This window comes from Portunus trituberculatus, chromosome 37, assembly GCF_017591435.1.
Source record: "Portunus trituberculatus isolate SZX2019 chromosome 37, ASM1759143v1, whole genome shotgun sequence".
NCBI classification, from domain to species: Eukaryota; Metazoa; Arthropoda; class Malacostraca; order Decapoda; family Portunidae; genus Portunus; species Portunus trituberculatus.
The window spans coordinates 3,368,110-3,389,927 of NC_059291.1; the positions used below are offsets into that span (position 1 = coordinate 3,368,110).

The 21,818-nt window shown below is 41.0% G+C and overlaps 1 protein-coding gene across 2 annotated transcripts; it reads right to left on the reverse strand.

Annotated features, from left to right (window-relative positions):
- Window positions 1–150: 150 nt before the first annotated feature.
- On the reverse strand, window positions 151–20,856 carry LOC123513864 (influenza virus NS1A-binding protein homolog). 2 transcript variants are annotated; one of them, XM_045271291.1, is made up of 13 exons: window positions 20,042–20,856; window positions 10,777–10,907; window positions 10,295–10,405; window positions 9,816–9,947; window positions 9,404–9,544; window positions 8,925–9,104; window positions 8,469–8,603; window positions 8,052–8,181; window positions 7,099–7,560; window positions 5,343–5,468; window positions 5,037–5,210; window positions 4,303–4,473; window positions 151–3,437 (listed from the first exon to the last, which is right to left on the reverse strand). In XM_045271291.1, exons 2-13 carry the CDS (start codon window positions 10,900–10,902, stop codon window positions 3,178–3,180), a joined length of 2,148 nt encoding a protein of 715 aa, XP_045127226.1. In that variant the 5' UTR covers window positions 10,903–10,907; window positions 20,042–20,856; the 3' UTR covers window positions 151–3,177. The 2 variants fall into 2 exon arrangements, with proteins under 2 accessions (XP_045127226.1, XP_045127225.1); XM_045271290.1 differs by having other exon boundaries at window positions 8,925–9,119; window positions 20,042–20,788.
- Window positions 20,857–21,818: the final 962 nt, after the last annotated feature.

Below are 21,818 nucleotides of genomic sequence, written 5' to 3' on the forward strand. Positions count from 1 at the left end.
TCGGTAAAGGAGCAATGTGGCACAACAATGTTACAGGCCAGCAAGGGTTCTATTTTAAAGGATCTCCATTTTATTTTGAAAATTGCCTTAAAAAGTAATCATTATATTAGAGGGCCAGAAAAATCCAAGTAAAGTTTGACAAACACGATAATGTTTTCAGAAGTTATTATTGTGATGTACAGGGGTGACCAAGTGAGGAGCACATGAGTCAAACCTATATACTGTTAATATCATACAAAATTGTTCACTTTTGGTTGACCAGGACATTTAAAAGAAAAAAAAAAATTAAATAAAAATAAAATGGTCTGGTTAACATTTTCAAAAGAAAAGATAAGAAGGGATGGTGACATGCCTGGAGGCACTTTATATGTATGTATATTATATATGTATGTAGTATATAACAGATTTCAAAGAAATATCATTATATCAGCTTACCAATTAACACATCTCACCTCAGTAATTCAAAGAGCAGTTAGGGTGGAAAAAATCTTATCACAGCTATAGGTAATCACAAGACAAAGAGTTGCCTTATGCCTCATCCATTGACATAAAACATGAGGTATGTGGTGGTTCTCACCCTGTGACAGTCCAGCATGGGAAGGGTGACATGGCCTGTTAAAATGCTTGAATGCTGAACATTTCATTGTGACACTTTTGGTGAGGATGTCAGTAGTGCCACAGTATCAATTTCTAATTAGATTACTTACATATTTTCATGTTTGAATTCCCTTGTATATCATGGTTAAGAACCATCTCATCTCCCATGTGTCCTTGCTTTTCAGCAATGGAAAGGAAGGGAGCACGCTTCCTTCTACCTTTTCCAAGAACATGTAGGTATCAATACACATGACTTAATGAAGTAGTTGCAGCATAGACAAATATTTCTTTTGATGTGGGCAGCTAGGTCAGTCTATCAACAATCCTAGGCCTCTAAAAAACAGTACAATGTCACTGGGAAAACAGTGTTCACCCGTAAAACCCAATTGCTTTCTGTATCTTATATAAATGCCATTTATTTCCTTAAAGTTTGTATATCACTGTTGTACACACCCACAATAATCCAAGCTTTTTGTCTTGGAACGGCACAAAGACCCCTGAAAACAGTGGCTGTTATTTTATATAAAAAAATAGACAACGGGATCTCTGAGGAAGATAGAGGACATCAAGGCTTCAGCCTGACTGTTCTTGACCAAACAGCAGAACTTGATGTAGAGGAGAGAAAAAATTGAGCAAAGACAGAGCTGGTGTTGTGAGGACTGCCTTGTTCCACATTCCTCTCACATGCTCTCCACCCAGGTCTCAGACAGTCAGTATTATAGGGATCTTCACTTAAATAACAATGCATCACTTCTACCAGATCCATGATATGAGAAAATAAAAAGTGGAACTAATAGAAGTATTAAATGTGGAACGATTATATCGATGTTACCAGCATGCAACAAAAAAAAAAATGGAAACATTATGGCAGCAAGCCATACAATATGAAAGGCAAAAGTACGAGCCCAAGGAGTCAACTCAGCTCCACTGCTCTCAAGGCCAGCTTGCCTGGTATCACAGGGCTTTAAATGCCTGTGAGTATACATCTTAAGGCTTACATGAAGGGATACAAAAGGTTTGGAAATGGAAAGAAAATATCCCGAAAATGAGACCACAGACACTATAAGAAGCAGCCTCAGTGCTCGAGGCCAGTATAAGCCAATAATACCAGCAAGACTTTTCCATAGCCATGAATATTATGCTCTACAGAAAATTTACAGATGAACTTAATACAATGTAAATTTGTAGAAATTTTCAATTCTTATTCCCAAGTGTCACAGCTAGATAATTATCAACCAATTATTTCACAGAAATAAAAAAAATAAAAGTGTACACATTCTGCCCAGTGCAAAACTTCTTTTCAGTTTGAAAGCATGAAGATATGACTCACGGTGTGACAGCAACACAATAGGAGTACAGTAGCAGCAGCTGGACGGAGGAGGTCTGACAAGCAAGTACAACAGTCACCATGATAAATAATTAGGTGATCAGGAGGTCCTGAGCATGATACATGCTACAACTCACTCCCATCCTTGTTTCTCCTATGACATATCCCTGCTGATGTATTTGTGCCTTCAGTGACTGAAGTTATCAGTCATCTACTGCAGGGGCCGCAATAACAAACCATCTTTTTTTGGTACTTGTCATAATGTATGCCAAATAACCTAATGTAAAAGATGAGACAATCTTTTCCATCCCCAGTATTTCAAGGAACCAATTAACCTTTTACCTTAGTTAATGTAAAACATGAAAATACAAAAATAAGGAGGAGCAAGAGCATAACATGTATCACACCAACTGACACACACAGTCTCCCAGTGCACTGTTAGATCGACTTGTTAACCGTGACCATTAATAATAAAACTGAGCATAACAAGGAGCAGCAAGGTGCACCAACAAACTACAGAGAAATGAGAAACTCAAAAGAAAAGGCAAGACACTTTTCAATGAATTTGGCACTAGACAGTCATTCTTCTGTGTTGATATATTGGGCAGTATGTGTGGCACCCTAGATAATCAATACAATCAAATAGCTTAAGAGTATAATTGATCCCTTCAACCATGATCAGAACAATTAAGCTACTTTTCAGTACCCCCTAAGAACAGCCCTTGAGGGAAGCAAATTAGGCACAGTGTTAAAGATCCTGGGCAATTCCTCACAGTTCCATGAAAGGGATCACCACAGCTATATATGAAGTAACAATAGCCTTTAATATTAGTACTGTTAAATGCAGATTAATATTAAAGTTTTCCATAACCCTACTACTGATTTGCCTCCTATTCTCTGGACATAAAGGTCAAGTAGGCTGTATTCCACTTTAACAAACAAGTGGGGATCTTTGCTTAGGGAGGAAAGAAAGGCACCTACTTCCAGAGGGAAGAGTTTTCAGAAGAGGTAACATTTGAGAGGAGCCTTACAAACAATGGTGTGTACACAATGATACACAATAGGTATGTTGGTGCTGTCAGACCAGACACCTGTCCTCTGCTACACTGATAGAAAACTTTATATTTTCCTAGGTGTATATTATGTACTAGGATATGATGAAAGTAGCCATTCTTGGATCATGTGATGAAATACGATTTCCACAGTGAAGCAAAATTAATAATAATAACTTTTCTTTTCTTATATTCAATCATTCACTGACATGTAGTAGCTACTGGCATGTGTCCATTAGACAGCCCATTACACCCATTCTCCAAATAACCATTAGATATTTCATGTATGGTCTCATGACCATTAGAATGATGATCTTCATTTTCAGATATTGTAGACTGCTCCCTTTCACTAAAGCCATTTTGTTCCTCTGAGAGAGACAATCCCTCAGGTTTTGGGGTGAAGTTAGTCCACTCCCCAGAGACAGGGTCCAAGTACTCAATGCTATTAAGGAAGTTCTTCCCTGCAAATATATGGCACAATTACAGTACACGTGATTAATTATGTTGTTGATTCATTCTCTAGTATCAAATAAAAATTAAATTTTAAGTACTGCCACTATAATTAACAAACTGTTATAATAACTGATCATGTCATCTGTTCTAGTCCTGAATATTCTTCTTTTATCCATTAGTTTTCATTGAATACCCATCTTTCTATATTCAGGTAACTGGACTCTACTTTTATCCCAGTGGTTTATCCAAGCTGCTTCATTATATTAAAAATACCCCACTTGTCACCAACAGATTCCCTCCTCTGATCACCTTTCTCTATAACAGACCATCCCATGCATGTTCCTATTCTACAAATATAATCAAAAGGCTACGAGATTATGCTTTCTCATCACCATTTTTCTATTTTCTTCTTCGTCTTATTTCTTTCTTATGTATGAAGATTTATAACAATTCTCATTTCCCACATTGTACTCAACTAACTTATCTTAACATTCACAGCCAAAAGTTCTATAAAATCTACCAATCAAATAACTTCAAACCAATAACTGTTCACAACCTTAATTTGTAACAAGCCCAACCTTTATTTTGACTGTTCAAAATCAGCACATTCTAGTCTTATCTCGGTAAATGATGTCCTAAAATTGAGTCTCATTCAATCTTCTTAAAAGTTTATAAGGTCTTCCTCTTCCACCCTAAAACTCTCCATTGCTAACAGAGCAACAATACATGTACGTATAATCTACATCAATTAAAAAAATTATCACTCAATAAACAATCATATCAAATTAACACCTAAAATTCTGGTGATGAATGTCACACACATTGGAAAGTTATAACTGCCATACTGAAAAGGCATATACAGTGAAAACCTACCTGAAAATCCACCCACAGCATACAAACGGCCATCCACCACCGTCACACCCACATTAGCTCTGCAGGTAGTCATGGAGGGACCTGGCATCCAGCTATTAGACTCAGGATCATACACTTCAGTGGTACACAAACTGTGTGTCCCATCTGAGCCTCCAATCACATACAATTTTCCTGTGAATAAAATGTTGGTTGAATAGTCTATATTATTCATACTTGAGGATTCTATATTCTTTCCTATGTATATTTGGTTCTTCAAAGGCAATTTTTGTTCTTAAATGACATCAAAACTTTCTAAATTCACACGTAAATCACTTGCACGTAGACAGTGAGCTGATATGTCTTACTTCTCCTTTAAGGGGATATCAATCTGTTATGTAAAATACAATCATCTAAAACATGGAACAAAACAATCATAATATCACCATAGCATCCCCATAACAATCATTTTCAAGTAGCTGGCAATTGTATAGTACTAACTACATAGAAAGAATTTAAAAGGATAATATATTCTGAGCAAGAAGAAAAATTAGATATGCACATACAGGCATACACAAATCATTACAGATTGAATGTTACAATGTCTGTGGAGAACAATACTCTAAAGATGTGTAACATCTGAATCCAATGCCTCGCTGCAAGCACAGTAGACACTGCTGCACAAACATTTTTTCTAAAGAGACATGCAAAGAGACTGAAATCTAACTTTACCAACATAATGTTTTATCATTACCCACCTTTGAACATTTCAGCACCACAGCCTCGCCTTGGCGTGGTCATGGGAGCAACAAATGTCCACGAGTTAGTGATGGGATTATACACCTCTACTGAATTAAGACAATTCCATGAGTCGCATCCTCCAGCAGCATAAACAGCATTATTGAATGCAGCCACCCCAGCCTGATAGCGACCTGAAATGGCAGAAATTGAAAAATTATAGCATCAAAAGCTTCTAATAGGTTTATTTTGAAGTAAAACAAAAAAATCCTGATATATTTGTCAATTTTTGCCTTACAATAATTATTAAACTCAAACACACTCACCAACATGGAGTGGAGCAATGGTGTTCCAAGAGTTAATCTCTGGAGAGTAAACATCACACTGTTTGATGCCATACTGACCATTCCATCCCCCAATACAGTACACATGGGACCCCAAATTGCACACACCTGAGGAGAGAAAAAGAAAAACTAAGCCTGAATGTCACCACTAAAGCCACATAGGAATGTGCTGGACCGGACTGGGGGGACCTGTTCTTCGTGGTGACCAATATTTCCGAGCTTAAACCCTCTTATACAACTGTGAGTGGGGCACTGGGCAGATGAGCTTGTCTGAAACTGCACTGAAACATTTAATATGAATTAGATCCTCTTTTAAATCTAAAGTAAAATATAACTACTTTCTTCTCACTACACAATACTCAAAATGCAATATATTTATATTTATGATCATATTTCATGACTATAAATAAAAACATTTACAACAATATGAAATTACAGAACAAGAGTTAGACACAAACAAACAGCTTAGTCACAAGCTCTTCAGCAGTGAATAAGTGGTGAATGTCACTAAAATTATCTTAATATAATTTGTATGCTTAAGCTCGGAAACATGGTAGCAGTAAGCAGGACCATCCGCAATGCCACAAAGCAACACTTACGTGAGCAAGTCATTCCACAAAGGAGCCATCAGGTATCCAGGTAACAAGTTCACAAGAAAAAAAAAAAAATTTAAGTAGTACAATGAGCACAAAGTTAAACAAATAAGGACTCTGACCAAGGCCCCCCTGGATGTGATACATGCATACGTAAGTACTGATAAAAGGTCTTCGTTATTGGAATCTGCCAGTTTCTTCTTTTCTTTTTTTCAGCTCTCCCTTCTCTCAGTCAACACAACATGCATATTCTTTGCTTCAAGAACATATGGTATCCAGAAGAACACATATATGGTCCTGAAATCATATGCTCTCAATTAAAGAAGATTCATTTTCCAAATATATATGATGCTGAAATCATATGTTCTCAGTTCAGGAAGACTCGGTTTTCAAGAGCAGCTAGACATAGGTAGGGGTAAAAATATCAGTCTACAGAAAAAGGAAGAGCCTCCAGTGGGTGGTTATCAGGCCAGCTGGTGCAACTGCGGGAAGTATCTCCCACCTGGAAAAACACACCGAACATCATGAAACGAGAGGCATGTTAAGATTTGGCTCATGATAATTCCAGAAAGAGTAGTGTACTTATTGAGCAAAATTAACAAGGTCCCATGAGTCACTTACCAGTGAAGCATAACAAAGAACCAAAAGGTTACTCTCCAACTGCTGTGATGAGAATCAGCGCTCCTCCAACTGCACTAGCTTAAAACTTGCTCGAAAGTCCAAGGTAAAGAAATGGGCACATGAACATCTGTAAAATTGGCATGTGAATCTGCCTGCATTTTTCATCTCAAATGACAGATGACCATAGCCAGAATAAAAAACTGTTCAGTGCCCCTTTCCTTCCTGTATCTAGCAAGCCAAGTCTCCATGATAGCGAGTAGTGTCCTGTTGGAGAGAAAGGAAGATACTTGTTAATGGAAAATTTGTTAAGCTACAGGTCTGCTTAGTTGAGAAAGCTTCTCGAGAGGTTATGGTCGCTATTCTTACAAATACACAGGTACTGGCTTGGCTACTTGCCTTTCATGACTCTACTCCCATTTGAAAATTCTCCATATGATTCCTTAGTTGCTCTTTTCTGGTTCGCCTGCAAAACAGCAAAAGAATGAGCAAGTGCTAAACTTAAGAGAGAAAACCTGTCGCCTCACCAGTGTTTGAGCGTGCAAGGGGCAGTGATGCTACACTTCTCCACTTCTTTGAACTCTCCTCCAGTACCTCTACGGAATTCAGTTCTCGAGATCCATCACAACCCCCTATGGCATACGCCCGACCATTAAGCACTGTCAGATCAAAACGGCCTCGGCCTTGTTGCATGGCTGGCAGCTCAACCCATTTGTTGGTCTTGGGATTGTAGGCCTCCACTGTCTTCAAGCATTCTCCACGATCATATCCTCCACACACCAGCATTTGGCCATTGAAGTTGCCAGTTCCAGTGGCACACTTGGGAGAGGACATGTGAGGGATAACTGTATAGAAGTCAACCTTCTCAACAGAAGCTGGTCTGGAAGTCACAGGAGTAGAAGTGGGGGATGAGGACCCACCAACCTTCTGCTGTACCAGTATCACAGCCACAGAGCCACGCAGTGCCACTACTGCCACCCATGAGCTCTCTACAAGGAAAGAGTACAAATAAATAAAAAATAAGGTATTAAGCTTCTTCAATTTTGCCAATCTATGTATCAGAACATCAAAGAATGTTTATACAACTTTTCTGATTAAAGGCAAATTAATATGGAAGGAGACAACAAGGCTAAGAGTATGGTGTGTGTGTTTCACTGTTTGATCTGCTGCAGTCTCTGACGAGACAGCCAGACGTTACTCTACGGAACGAGCCCAGAGCTAATTTTTTCCGATCTTCGGATAGGCCCGAGACCAGGCACACACCACACACCGGGACAACAAGGTCACAACTCCTCGATTTACATCCCGTACCTACTCACTGCTAGGTGAACAGGGGCTACATGTGAAAGGAGACACACCCAAATATCTCCACCTGGCCGGGGAATCGAACCCCGGTCCTCTGGCTTGTGAAGCCAGCGCTCTAACCACTGTGCGTGTGTGTGTGTGTGTGTTATATTGAAACACAAGGAATCTCACTGACCTGAAACTTGAGAGTAAGTAATCAGTTTCCATTCACTTTCTTGCTCTGATTCATCCATATCAGAGATGCTGCGCGAGTAAAGCAGCAAACGAGGCTTCACTGGTTGAGGGGTGGTTGACTTTCTACGAATCTAAAATCAAAGTTACCATTTGAGAGATGAGTACACATGGAGATATTCATTCATTAAAGCATATCTACTACTTCTACAGAACTAGAAACATGGTGACTAATTTAATGTTCAACATATACACTCTACTTTTCCGTGACACTCAATGATCAGAGAGTATATATATGCTTACATATGTAACTTTCACTCAACTGCATACTACTCTTGTGTTCAATACTTTTATAAACTGAGATTGCAGTATTTAACAAAAACCTACAATCTATTTGCAGGTAACAAATACAACAGCTTACTTTCATGTTGGTCTGGGACAATTTCCTGGACATTTTCTTATAATCCTGCACAATATCTGAATCATGGAGTTCACCAGATCGAATGTCAGAACAATCATGAAGTGAGTTGTCAATATTGAGGTACAGCATGTGCTTCTGTGGAATGAAGAGAAAATAATGGTATAAGTTTTAAAGAACAAGCCTGTTATACTATTCATTTCAGTCACTTTATGAATCATCCAGAAAAATCTGCTTTTTGTTATGATGGCTGTATTATTTGACAGTAGCTTTAGTTAGACATCACATAACATATAGTAAATGATTGAGAATATAATTATGATAGCCACAAAATAAAAGACGGATACAGTATATAAATTCAGTTTTCAATCTCTATAAACTCTATACGTACCATGTAACTGCAATAAATATCTATGTTTCTAAAATGGAAAAGCAAATGACAACAAAGGATTTCTTTACTTTTTCCTTCATGGAGTCCAACATCATCTCTTCCTCTTCCATCTGCTTCCTAACCCAGTCCATCACAAGAGAACAAAGAGCACGGCCAGTAATGGCAGCCTCATCCTGGTTTCTATGTACAACAGTCACCTGAAGGCGTGGCAGAGTCAAGGCATCCTGGGTCACCTTTACCAAATCTTTCTGCACAAGATAATCCTGTGATAAGCATACATATATAAAACAACATACAATAGAACACGCATACATTTCATAGATGTTCCTTGTCAAATCCCTGTGTTGTTGAGAATGCCCTTCTTTTAATCCAATAGAAACCATCTTATTGTACTACATATTGTTATTACACTATATTGTACAGTGTATAGAGCAAAATGTACATATATATTAAATCTTACAGATGGAGGAATGATTCATGTCTATCTTTGAAGCATCCTGAGAAAATAATGCAAAGCTATACTGTACTAGACACTGCTCATACTAACCAGTTGCTGGATGTACTCATCAACACGAGCAACAAGTTCCTTGTTGGAAGCAATGCCATTGATGGCCCTCACTGCCAGGCAACTCTCTGGAGTGAGATGATTCACCAAATACTCCCCACTGGCTTGGGCCACTGACTCCAGCTGAATCAACAAACACATGCAGTGAAATGATGTGTTAAACAATTGTTTCTATTATTGCTATTATCATATGGCAAATATTTACCCTTGCTTATTCCGGATAGTAACCTCCAATTGAAATGCAGATGGTGAAAGCTACAAGCTAATTTAATTTTGATTATCAATTTTGGTAAATTAATATTCATTTCTAAGTATTTAAAATTTCCCAAAGCACTGTCCAAATGCACTTATAAAGAAAGTAGACTTTTTAATCGAGTGACAAAGCTCTACTCACCTTCAACCTCTTAGCAGCAATGAACACTGCTTTAACCATTGGCTCAGGCACCTCCAGACGGCCAGTGTAGGTATAATTGACCAGCTGTTCCACACTCTCTCGTTCAAATCCACCGTTCATCTTGTACAGTAGCTATAAGTGAATATTCAAGCATCAACTTAGTACGAGTATGACTTAATCACACGCTACATTTAATTTGGCTTTGAAAAATGCATTTTCATATTTGACTAATTCAAGGCATCCAATAAGGATTAGGAAATTACAATATATATAAAAAATAATGTAATATACTATTCAAATTCTGAACAACACAATATTCTTTCAATTATTGTAGTGAGGGAAAAGTCTTTTTTTCTCCAAATAAGTCCCAATGTATATGATTATTGATTTTAGAAACAGGCAACAAAATCTTCCACTTCACTGTGAAGATAACAAAACTATAAGCAACTGAACATAAAATTGAGCGGCTATCCCCTAACCTTTCCCTCATGTGCAGACTTGTGTTCATCCTCAGAATTGAACAGCTCGAAGAAGTAGGGTGAGGCACAGGCTAGCACCGCGCGATGGGCATGAATCTCTGAATTTCCAACCTGTGACAAAACAGACAAGAGAACATGTTATAGTTACGGACTTTACATCTACGGTACGGGTGAATCAAATAAAGCCTCTATTCACTGTGACTAATAATGTAATGTTACAAAAATCAAAAGAAATGTCACTTAAGGAAACAAACCTTTTTTATCAGTTACTCATGGTAATAAATTTACCGATACCTTAACTTCACATAGTCTCAATATCATCTCGAATAAGACACTAATTGCCTAAAAAAAACTCAAGTAGCTATACACGGTCTACGTACATGCATCAAGGAAATTTTGTTATCCCATACATTTCTCTCCAGAAAAGGAAGACATTAGAAAGAAATGAAACTATAAAAAGAAAAATCAAGTTTGCCTCTCACCTGCAGAACAACATCACAGAAATGTCTACTTTTACGCAGCATGTTGAGTTGGTCCATGCGTTGGTGCAGCGCATCTGGGAGGTCCTCGATAACCAGCCTCGGGTTCATTTTGCCTTCAGTTACCATCTTGTCTGTTAGCAGAAGAACATTGAGTTAATTCTCACACCTCAGTCTCATCTTACAATAGATTGCAAATACAACTACAATAGTATATGTAAATTCACAGGAACACGATTTCGTCAGTGCAATAAAGGAAACCTTTACTACCATGAGGGACATATTTCTTTAAGTTATCCGGTGATTCAGTATCATCACATTTATGTATAGATTATTACAAAGGCAGGTTCTCTCTCTCTCTCTCTCTCTCTCTCTCTCAGAGGCCCACAGGAAGAAACTAAAGAAAAGCACATGCAGGAGGGACATGAAGAAATACAGTTTTCCAAGTGAAGAAATACAGTTTTCCACAGAGAACTGTTGGAGCTTGGAATGCAATAGATAGAGAAATGATCAAAGCCTCCGACAACAATAAATAACTTTAGGATGAAGTTGGATATTTTTTGAGATAACAGAGACAGGACAACACGAGCATAGCTCCCCTCCCGTATGTTACAACTATAGGTAAACACACACACACACACACACACGAAATATCGATCGTCGAGTTTTGCGATCATTGTGTAACTTAGGAAAGAACGGAGACTTAAACCGCTATGACATCCAAAGACCAAGAAACAAATAAAAAGTTTACCTTCTATTCTTGAAAAGAATGTAAGGAATAGGATCGAGTGAGTTGTTATGCGTACTGTACAATGAACAAGCATAAACGACAAGGTAACATGTTGTGTTTACTACATCTCATTTTACTGGAAATTACCAACAGTCGCCGCAGTCCTTCAACATTTCACAACTACACATAGGTTGGAAGTTACGTTGGGGTTACTTCTTTAGATATTCTAAGACAGTGGTTCCCAAACTGGGGGGCGCGCCCCCCTAGGGAGGCGTAGAGAATTCAAGGGGGGCGTGAAGTCATCGGCCAGTTTGCTAAAGTTTTTTTTCGCTCCCTTTCAACCAAATGTGTTTAGTTTACTTAGAAAAAATGTCTCTCTGGAATGTACTATTATTTGTTTGAGTGGCTTTCATTATTAAAATTTAATACAAACAGAGATCTGTTTTCCTGAACAATGCTAAGAAATAAATGCAATAAAATAAAATAAGTTCACATGAGCAAAAGAGGAAGTGGGAGGGGGGGGCGTGCGGGTCTACTGGAAGCAAGAAGGGTGCGTCAGGTAAGATAGTTTGGGAACCACTGTTCTAAGAGGACATCATCAAACTACAAGATCCAGTGTGGTAAAATTACAATTCTTTAAGCGTGTCTAAGGTCAGATTTGGAAGTGTGTATTAGGTCTCCATCAAAAAAAAGAGATTGCACAAATCGACATACGACAAAACAGCTGCTACTCTACAAGCGCCGTTTCCCTCAATGCAGGGTGTTGTTGATGAAGATTGAAGACTTGTCAGGATTTAATTTGATCGCAATTGTACATAGTCTTCTTAAGATTAATAATTTTCTTATGAGAAATGTAGGCTAATTTAGAATGTGGAGGACACTCCTTTCTTTCTTTCTTTCTACTTAGCCAGGGACGTATCCACAGGCATTTTTTTTTTTTTTTTGTTGACTCTTCCGGTACGCCAAAAGAAGAGCAACCACAGCTTCAACATCGTCATTGGAGAAAGACCTCTTGGCCGGTAGCTGTTTGTTTACATTCACTTCCACCCCAAGGCACTAACTAGTCGATACTTTCCAGGCGCTACTTCTGACACTTTCCAACTAGAAGGAATAAGTCCTACGTGCGTAAAATAACAGTCGTATATTGGCAGTATGAATCCGCCTTTATAATGATACAACACAGCTTGAGTAGAGGCCATATACCGTCACGGGGCCTCTTATGACAAACTGCGTAGTTGTAATACACATTCCCAATGGAACGACTCGCCTTGCATTCTAATTTACAGATTCAGATAAGTCATCCATACTAATCTCCTTCACTGCCATCTATGTGCTAATCATGTTTTTAGTACCTTCTTTTCTTCGTTCATCACTTGCACACGCACGCGCGCGTATCCTTCAACGGAAAATTTCAGGGAACTTTTAAATTTAGCCTTGGTTTGAATGTTTGTATCTATGTCACCGTGTTTGAAGGCTGCCTTTTACGTTTTTTTCTTACATGTCAGAGTATCAAAATGTGCGGAAGTCATGAAAGGAAACTGTGGTCCTGATATGAATGGACTTCACTAAGAGAAAGAGAGAGAGAGAGAGAGAGAGAGAGAGAGAGAGAGAGAGAGAGAGAGAGAGAGAGAGACCCCTTCCTCTCGAGTGTAACAATATCACTGCAGATGCCAGCGGTGCCAGTGGTGTCAATTTGACACTACATTGCTATTATTCTGCTTTCAGCTAAACTCATGAAAAAGAAAACTTTAACCTTGACAACAAACGTTAGCTAAATATATAAGTAGCAGTAGTAGTAGCAGTAGTAGCAGTAGAAGTAGTAATAGTAGTAATAGTAGTAGTAGTAGCATAGCAGTAGCAGTAGCAGTAGTAGTAGTAGTAGTAGGAGTAGTAGCAGCAGCAGCAGCAGCAGTAGCAGTAGCAGTAGCAGTAGTAGTAGTAGTAGTAATGGTAGCAGTGGTGGCATAGCAGTGGCAGTGGCAGCAGCAGTAGTAGTAGTGGTAGTAGTAGTAGCAGCAGCAGCAGCAGCAGCAGCAGCAGCAGCAGCAGCAGCAGCAGTAGTAGTAGTAGTAGTAGTAGTAGTAGTAGTAGTAGCAGCAGCAGCAGCAGCAGCAGCAGCAGCAGCAGCAGCAGCATCATACAAGAGTAGTAGTGCGGGAGAGAGGAGCAGCCTTTAGCTCTTATCGTTATGACAGTGATACTGACGAGGAGCATCACGTGATGTTTCTTTTTATACTCATGTCTGATAAACTGATAAAGACCAATGGTACCTACGTGAGAAGCGAATGGACGTACTACGCATTGTCTTCTTTTTCTCTTATGATACTTTTCGTCCATTCCTGGTACATTTATTTTCTGGGAAAGAATGATAATGGTTTCCTTTCTCTAACATGCAAGAACCACCACGTAGCCTTACCGACTTCAAGCTTCTGTCATGTTCCTGTCAAATTTCTTTCGGGAACATAAAACGCGGACATACGATAAGCGAAGACGTATAGCATTGCATTTTCTTTTAAGATGTAATGGCATTAAACAAAGCATATTTGGCAGGTGTATGCCTATCTTTCCTCCTCATCCCTCCCCCCACCCCGAAGCTCCAGCGGTAAACAACGAGGGAAGACTAACAAATGTTCAGCCACGTACCCTCAAAGTCTCTTCCTGGTTTGTGTTGTGTACGATGCCCGTCTGACAGGTGTTAACAGATCAATTTTACATGTTCAGTACCTACTACACCTGTTCGCTCACACATAGCAAGTACATAATCATTTCCAATACCACCACCACCACCACCACCATCACTATCACCACCACCACTATCACCACTGCTACTGTCTCGTCTGACGCAACACTTGACACGCGTGACGTAAAGATATCCTGTTTATATGTTCTATTGTATGTTAGAATAAATATCTAACTTTTACTGGAAAGCTGCATTAGAGGTGCCAGTAGTAGTAGTAGTAGTAGTAGTAGTAGTAGTAGAAGTGGTGGTGGTAGAAGTAGTGGTGGTAGCGACGGCTGTGATATATAAGCGCCTAATAAGGGCAACGTAATATTGCACCAAATTTCAAAACCAATGTAGGAAGTAGCGTTAAGTTGAAGCACTATAACTAACTGTAATCCAGGGTCATAAGACTCTTCCTATGCCCCACACAACCTTGGCCGCCAGCGCTACAGCCACGCCTTCTACCTTTAACACTTACAGAGGAACCTACCATCGAATTATCATGCGCGCCTCCTAGCGACTACGAAGGGAGTCACGAATCTCGTGTCGAAGATCGGGGCGGGGTAGCTTTGGCTGATCGTCAGAAGAGAACCCAAACCCCTCAAGGAACGACACTGAGTAATCAAGGGCGACTCAGCGAGGTTGGAACGTGGCCAGGGCGAGGAATGAGAGGGAGAGAGGAGGATGGGGCAGCCGGCTAACTATTGTGTCACGAGCTAGTCCCGATTTTACCTCCATCAGCATAATCTTCATGTTTCACTTCGAGCATGTCCCACACAATCATTTCGTAGTCAGCTATAGAAGATGCTGATAAACTGAGTGCGTGGGTGTGTGCTCAACATAGCCAGTGGAAATGAAAACAAGGAAACGGGGCAACAGCAAAAAAGTTGACTAATCACTCTGGTTCCCGCAAAGTTGCCAAGTATTAGTGGCCAATCAGTATCGTTCGGCCATGTACAGTACACAAAATCTCCTTGGCGGGCGGAGCAGCAGCAGCTTTAAACCGTGAGGCGGGCAGGAAGACAGTGTAAGTGCTCGCGTAAACATTGCACAACAGGATACAAGTATTTTTACATTTCACATATTTTCCTTCCCTCACTCTCCTACACTCCAACCCTCCCAGTTCGCCTTCTCCACCTCAGATTACGTAGACCAAGTAAATGCGCAGAACTAGCCTAGATTGTGATTACCTGCGAGGCTAAGAGAGGAGCATGGCTGACCTACTTATCAATTTTTTTTTCCTATCTAGCGGCAACGTGGTCTTTGCTTATCTTACTCCTCCAACTTCTCTTCCTCCTTTATTTGCAAATCGCCATTCCTGTGACGATTTACTAGACGCAATTGTCTCCTTCGCCCTGGATACGTGGGTGAAAATCGATGTTCAGAGCACAGAAGAGGAGAAAAATGGAAGCAAGAAAACACGCAATATGTAGAAACGTGTGTGTGTGTGTGTGTGTGTGTGTGTGTGTGTGTGTGTGTGTGTGTGTGTGTGTGTGTGTGTGTGTGTGTGTGTGTGTGTGTGTGTGTAATTCATGAAAACTAAAGTGTATCAAACAGTTTTTGCAATTTGACTCTCTCACAACACACACACTTCTAACGACTGGGTGACGCGTGGGAAGGTATCGTTATTTATTTACTCTGAAGACCTGCTCGTACGGGAATCCACTTAATTCATGTACCTACATTGCAACATTCTCTTTTCCTCCGAGAATGATAATCTAATTTCGCCACCTATTCACTCCCTATAAAACTAGCACAGCCACTTTCACATGGTTCACAAGATACACAAGAAAAAATTCTGACAGTTTTATGAGATTCTTAAATATATGAAAAGCAGACCAAAGAAGTACATAAAATGCAAAAACTACTAAAAAGGAAAACGGCGAAAAAAAAAAAACTTATGACGTACTGCAGGGAAAGTTCGAGAACAAAGCAAAAGAAAACAGACAATGAATTATTGGTGGAGGAAGGGTGGGGGAAGGGGGGGGGGCGTGCGTGCGTGGCGGTGATAAAGTGCAACGTTGTCTTAGCGCCGCGTAACAAAGGCCATACCACCACCACTACCACTCAACAATAACGGCAAACACAGCAAAGCGTCGTCACACACACACACACACACACACACACACACACACACACACACACACACACACACACGTGAACTGACAGGTGGAATATGTTGAGTATATCGAATGTTTTTTTTTCTTTTTTTTTTATGTGTAAGTATTCCATAACAGTTTGATAAGGCATATATCGATTCTCTCTCTCTCTCTCTCTCTCTGCAAATGAACACAGCCTTCACCACCCACTTCACCTTCATTTTTCACGCCACCTGATCCCGCTTCGTGTGCTTTCCTATCTCAACACTGCAGGCATGACGAGCACGCGTAGCGTCTCCTGTAATCTTATCAGGGCGCGACTGGGACAATTTCTGAGGATGAGGGACCTTCTACTACTGGCCCCGCCATTCCGCGTCCTCGGGCACAAGGAGACTCCTCACCGGCACTGATAAGATAAATCTGCCTAGATCTGCCATGATCGTAGTGAAGTTTAATGCATATATGGGAGAAGATTGATAATTTTGTGGTTTCTTAATTTCATTACTGTATGTGAATTGATTGCGGCGGACTAGCTTTTACTGTAAACGTGGTGGTAATGGTCATAGTAAGTTATCGCAAATCAAGTTAACGGTAACAGTAGTGAAGGGCTTGAATAAACCAAAGCAACGTAGATGTCGGGCCGATGAGAAACACGTAAAATAATAAAACACGAGACAATCTTGCTCTAAATCAGAAAACAAAGGCTTGCAATTACATTCATAAATAATTGATACATATAAATGAATCGATAAAGGAACGAGGACAGGCAAAACATTAACAGCTACGCCAGGCACATAAAGAAGCGGTCTGTCTCCCTGAGGCCGGGACGTTTGCCTGCTGGAACCTCAGGACAACACAGCTGACTCACGATGAGCCATGAACTTAGAGAGAGAGAGAGAGAGAGAGAGAGAGAGAGAGAGAGAGAGAGAGAGAGAGAGAGAGAGAGAGAGAGAGAGAGAGAGAGAGAGAGAGAGAGAGAGAGAGAGAGAGAGAGAAACTGCTGCTTTTCCTGGTATGTGGCACAAAACGTGAGTATTTTGTAATAAGCAATAGTGGTGGTGGTGGTAGCGGCAGCGAAGGAGGCTGCAGAGAGCAATGATAAGGCAGTATGTCTGTCTAGCAAGGAGGTATGATTACCAGTCCACCTCCCACCCATCCACATCAATCATTTATTATTACGATTTTTCTCTTTCATTTTTATCTTCAGACATTTTGATTCGGACACGAGTTCTGTGCATGGTCGACGATCAATGAAAGGTACTAGAGGTGGTAATAGCGTTACAGATACTGAAGTATGCAATGAAGAAAGCTACACAGAAGGCAAAAAAAAAAAAAAAAAAAAGTTCGAGCAATGGTACTACACAGTGATAGTGATCTGACAGTGATTTGTACGTAGAAAGAAGTAATGACGCCAATATTGTTGACGAAAAGGAGATAGGAATAAGAGCAAGGGGGTGGTGACAAACAGGGAAACGACAAACATCTCAATCAAACAAGACCGGTGGCAGTTCAGGCTGACAGGCTGGCTCTCTCTCTCTCTCTCTCTCTCTCTCTATACCTGGCTAGTAATACCTATGCCTACGCAACTATAGGTGTCAAAAGTGTAGCAAAATAGCACAACCATTGTTCATATCCCGTGTTTACGAGAGGCGGCGCTATTAATACCTCCCTTGGCTGACAGCTGGGCGGAAGTGAGGAGAAAGGAAGTAAAGAACGGAGAGAAGGTGAGAAATAATGAAGGAAAGCTAACAGAGTGTATCATGAATGGAATAGCTGGAAGACAAAATATCCGCGAGAGAGAGAGAGAGAGAGAGAGAGAGAGAGAGAGAGAGAGAGAGAGAGAGAGAGAGAGAGAGAGAGAGAGACTTGATTTTAAACCTTCATTCTTCTTGAGTACTACTTATGTCCTGGCTAAGGTATAAATCCTTAAGTTGAGACAAATCTATCTATCTCTCTCTCTCTTTCTCTCCAATCAAACGCTACCCTAGCAAAACCGATCACAACAGTTAATACAAATAGTCGATAGCAATCTGTGTATGGTACTTGAAGTCTATCTTATTATGCAACTCACCTTGAGGGAGTTACCTTGGGCCACCTGCACCGGCCTCCCTCATCTGACATGCGAACCCTGTCTATTGACACCGCAGGTAATTCATGCCAAGATTTGTAGCTTTAGGAGTGTTGTCGTCGTGATTCTTTATTTTCTAGCTGGTCATTTAGTCACTAATCAATTACAAGGATGACCTTAAAGTTCTATAAAACATGTGAAGACCGATGAACAATTTTACTTAACAGAAACAGACAAAAAAAAAAGATCATGTAATGTGTACTAGAAAGAAAATACGTGACACCTACAAGCATATGGTGTTCTGAACAAAGCCAGCAAGCCTACACGTGCTAGTCTTCACATGCACAATTATCTACTTAAGACTCCATCTATCATCCATATTCATACATTTTTCTGCTCTCTGAAAGTCCGTAATGCCTCTACTCTTTGAACATAATTACCGAGTCTACTCCAACTCAGTAAATCTATTCTTCCTACCTTTATAAAGTCCATATATTTCTATACCACAAAATTCTGATAATCTCACACAGAATTGTCTGTCAGTATATCAACAGAATCACTGCTTCAATATTCCATCTCACCCAAACACACGCCAGATTAATCAAGACTCGTGAAGATGTATTACAGCCCACTAATGCCACCGAGGCCTTCCTGAACCACCCTGACACCCTGGCTGGGTTTCAAACATCTTATTCTGTAGTGATGTGCCTCGACGCAATGCAAGCGAACCCATTGGTTTCAAGGTTAAACACATGATATATATTTACCGTAGATTTATATAAGCTTGAAACGTGTGTGTGTGATAGAAATCTCTACCGTTGCCATGCATATTCACCTCACCTCAATTAGCTGCCAATTTACATGTCTAGCTTGCAAACAGTTGAGGACTGATAAGAAAGAATTACAGACAGACTAGATGGTAAGTGACTACGACTGACTGACCATCTAGCTAATAGGCAGATTAGTAACAGATTGCCTAACAATGACTAACCAATCCTTACAACGGCTAGTTCAATGAATGGCCAGATCGATTGAGTGTTTTGATTACGAGAGAGAGAGAGAGAGAGAGAGAGAGAGAGAGAGAGAGAGAGAGAGAGAGAGAGAGAGAGAGAGAGAGAGAGCATTGTTAGGGGTTGGAGGGACGAAGGCAGACACATGGCAAACCGGTGAAGAACAATAGTACGATAGTAATCATATTAACAAAGTAATAAAGGTCGAATCAATAAAATGTGTGTGTGTGTGTGTGTTTGTCTCGTCTGCAGCACCAGTTGTACATTGCCCTCTCACACTTCACTGATTCGCTTACCTTCTTTACCCCGATATGTTTATGATTCGTGTTCCTCGCAACTTAAAACTAGAGCAAAGCGTGTAGTTCCCTGCTACTTCTCAAAGCAAATTTAATACATGTGATTGTCGGTCAAAACACCGGCAGTGTCTGAACTCTCATGTCCTACATCTCCCAGTTGGAGGGGGGCGTGGGGCGTGGGGAGGCGGGGCACACACGCAAGGCTTCTATCCGTAAAACTACAACTAAACCCTTTTACGGAATGACCTCAACCTCCTCTTCAGGCACTAAGACATATGGAACTTTATACTACATATATTAAATGTCATTGTTTGAAGATACATAGAATGGTATCTTTACTCACCAAACAACAGGAGTGGGGCGGGATGCGGGTAAAGCTAATGCTGGTGGTGGCGGTTGGGGTGGCGAGCCGCTGTCCTGATGGTAGCGTTCTCGCGTTTTCAGGTGAGTTGTGGCGCCGGTGGCTGACGTCCTCACCACCTCGTGCTAGAGAACCACGGGGAAAACGTCCATGTTGTTCAGAAACCGAAAGAATAAAAGCGCCAGCCTGGGAAAGCTGTGGCCCTCCAGGATTCCTTTGTTGCAGTCGATGGTGTGGCGGTCCAGTTACGGGCGGGGGTGTCCGGCTATTCGTCTGTCACACGGACTGTAGAGGAGACAGTGCTTCTCCCTCACTTCCCAAACGAATCTTCTCAGATGGATGCCAAATTCAAACTGACGGAGGGACAGAGTCAAGTCAAACCACGCTGTCTCTTGTCTGCCAAGATTGGGGGCAAGAGGACGCTAGGCAGAGCAACGCTGGCTTAGTACCGCTCGCTCGTACACACGTGGCGCGACTGACTGCTGAACCCGGCGCGACTGGCAGTGTAAAGCGGCTGGCTGGCTGGCTGGCTGTCTTGATGGCTGGTTGGCTGGCTTGTCGGGTGGGTAGGTGGGTGGCTGGCTGATGACCAATGGTAGTCCTTCTGCCTCTCAAGAACGTTCACTATAGTGTTCACACACCGAAGCGTGATGAGTCGTTCCTTTTTCTCTAAACTACAAGAGCAAGGAAAGTCCGCCGGTATTGAGAGGATGCACGCTCACCGTCGAATGATTGCAATCCGGCCCTTTCTGGTTACGGGGAGGCTGATCAATACTAGGAGGACCACGAGCACGCAGGTCACACTTGAATCCACCACAGAGCTGCGCAGGCCACATGAGAGAAGCAACACAGCCAGCAAACCCCTCCTATACACCACCCCGCTGGCTGTAACACCTGACACTCCCTCATGCTATTACGTATACGTACATTACTTTCCCTCCCACTACCACGCTTCCACCTAAATTGTCATCCACACCATCATCCTAATTAACTACGACCCCACCTTTGCTCCCGCATTCATTTTATACCAATCAACTCCGTCCGTCTACTTACTCCCTGCTCCACCCAACACACACACACACACACACACACACCTTTCACCTAGCCTCTTCACCACCCTCCGCTCCACTTTCCACATTACCGCCTCCATCCATAACTTGCTTTCCACACTCCCACCCCTTTCCTTTGCTGTTCCTTCCTCTCTCTTGATCTGTCTGAGCAGCTGCGACCCTTTCCCCTCCATTCAGAGCCTCAGTCCGTTTAAAAGGAAGAGAGAGAGAGAGAGAGAAAAAAAAAAAAGTGGTAGCGTCAGAGAGAGAGAGAGATAGCATCAAGTATCATTGGTTCAATTGCACCAACCTCTCTCTCTCTCTCTCTCTCTCTCTCTCTCTCTCTCTCTCTCGCCGGGGAAGCCCAGCGTGCCTTTTACAAGCAAAACATTGTGGCAGATCTTTTTGTTGCTTTTGAAAGAACCTCACTTTTATTCACTATTTGAAGGGCGAGGACTCGAGACAAGAAAATGAACCTTACTGCTGTTATGATTATGGCCGAGAGCTGCTTGTTGCTTGAGAGAGAGAGAGAGAGAGAGAGAGAGAGAGAGAGAGAGAGAGAGAGTTACTTTTATTTCATCATTCCATAAAGAAATAGAAATGCATCCTATCTTAGTCTCTTAAATAATCACACACACACACACACACACACACACACACACACACACACACACACACACACATACTTGAATGCAATATTATTTTGTTTA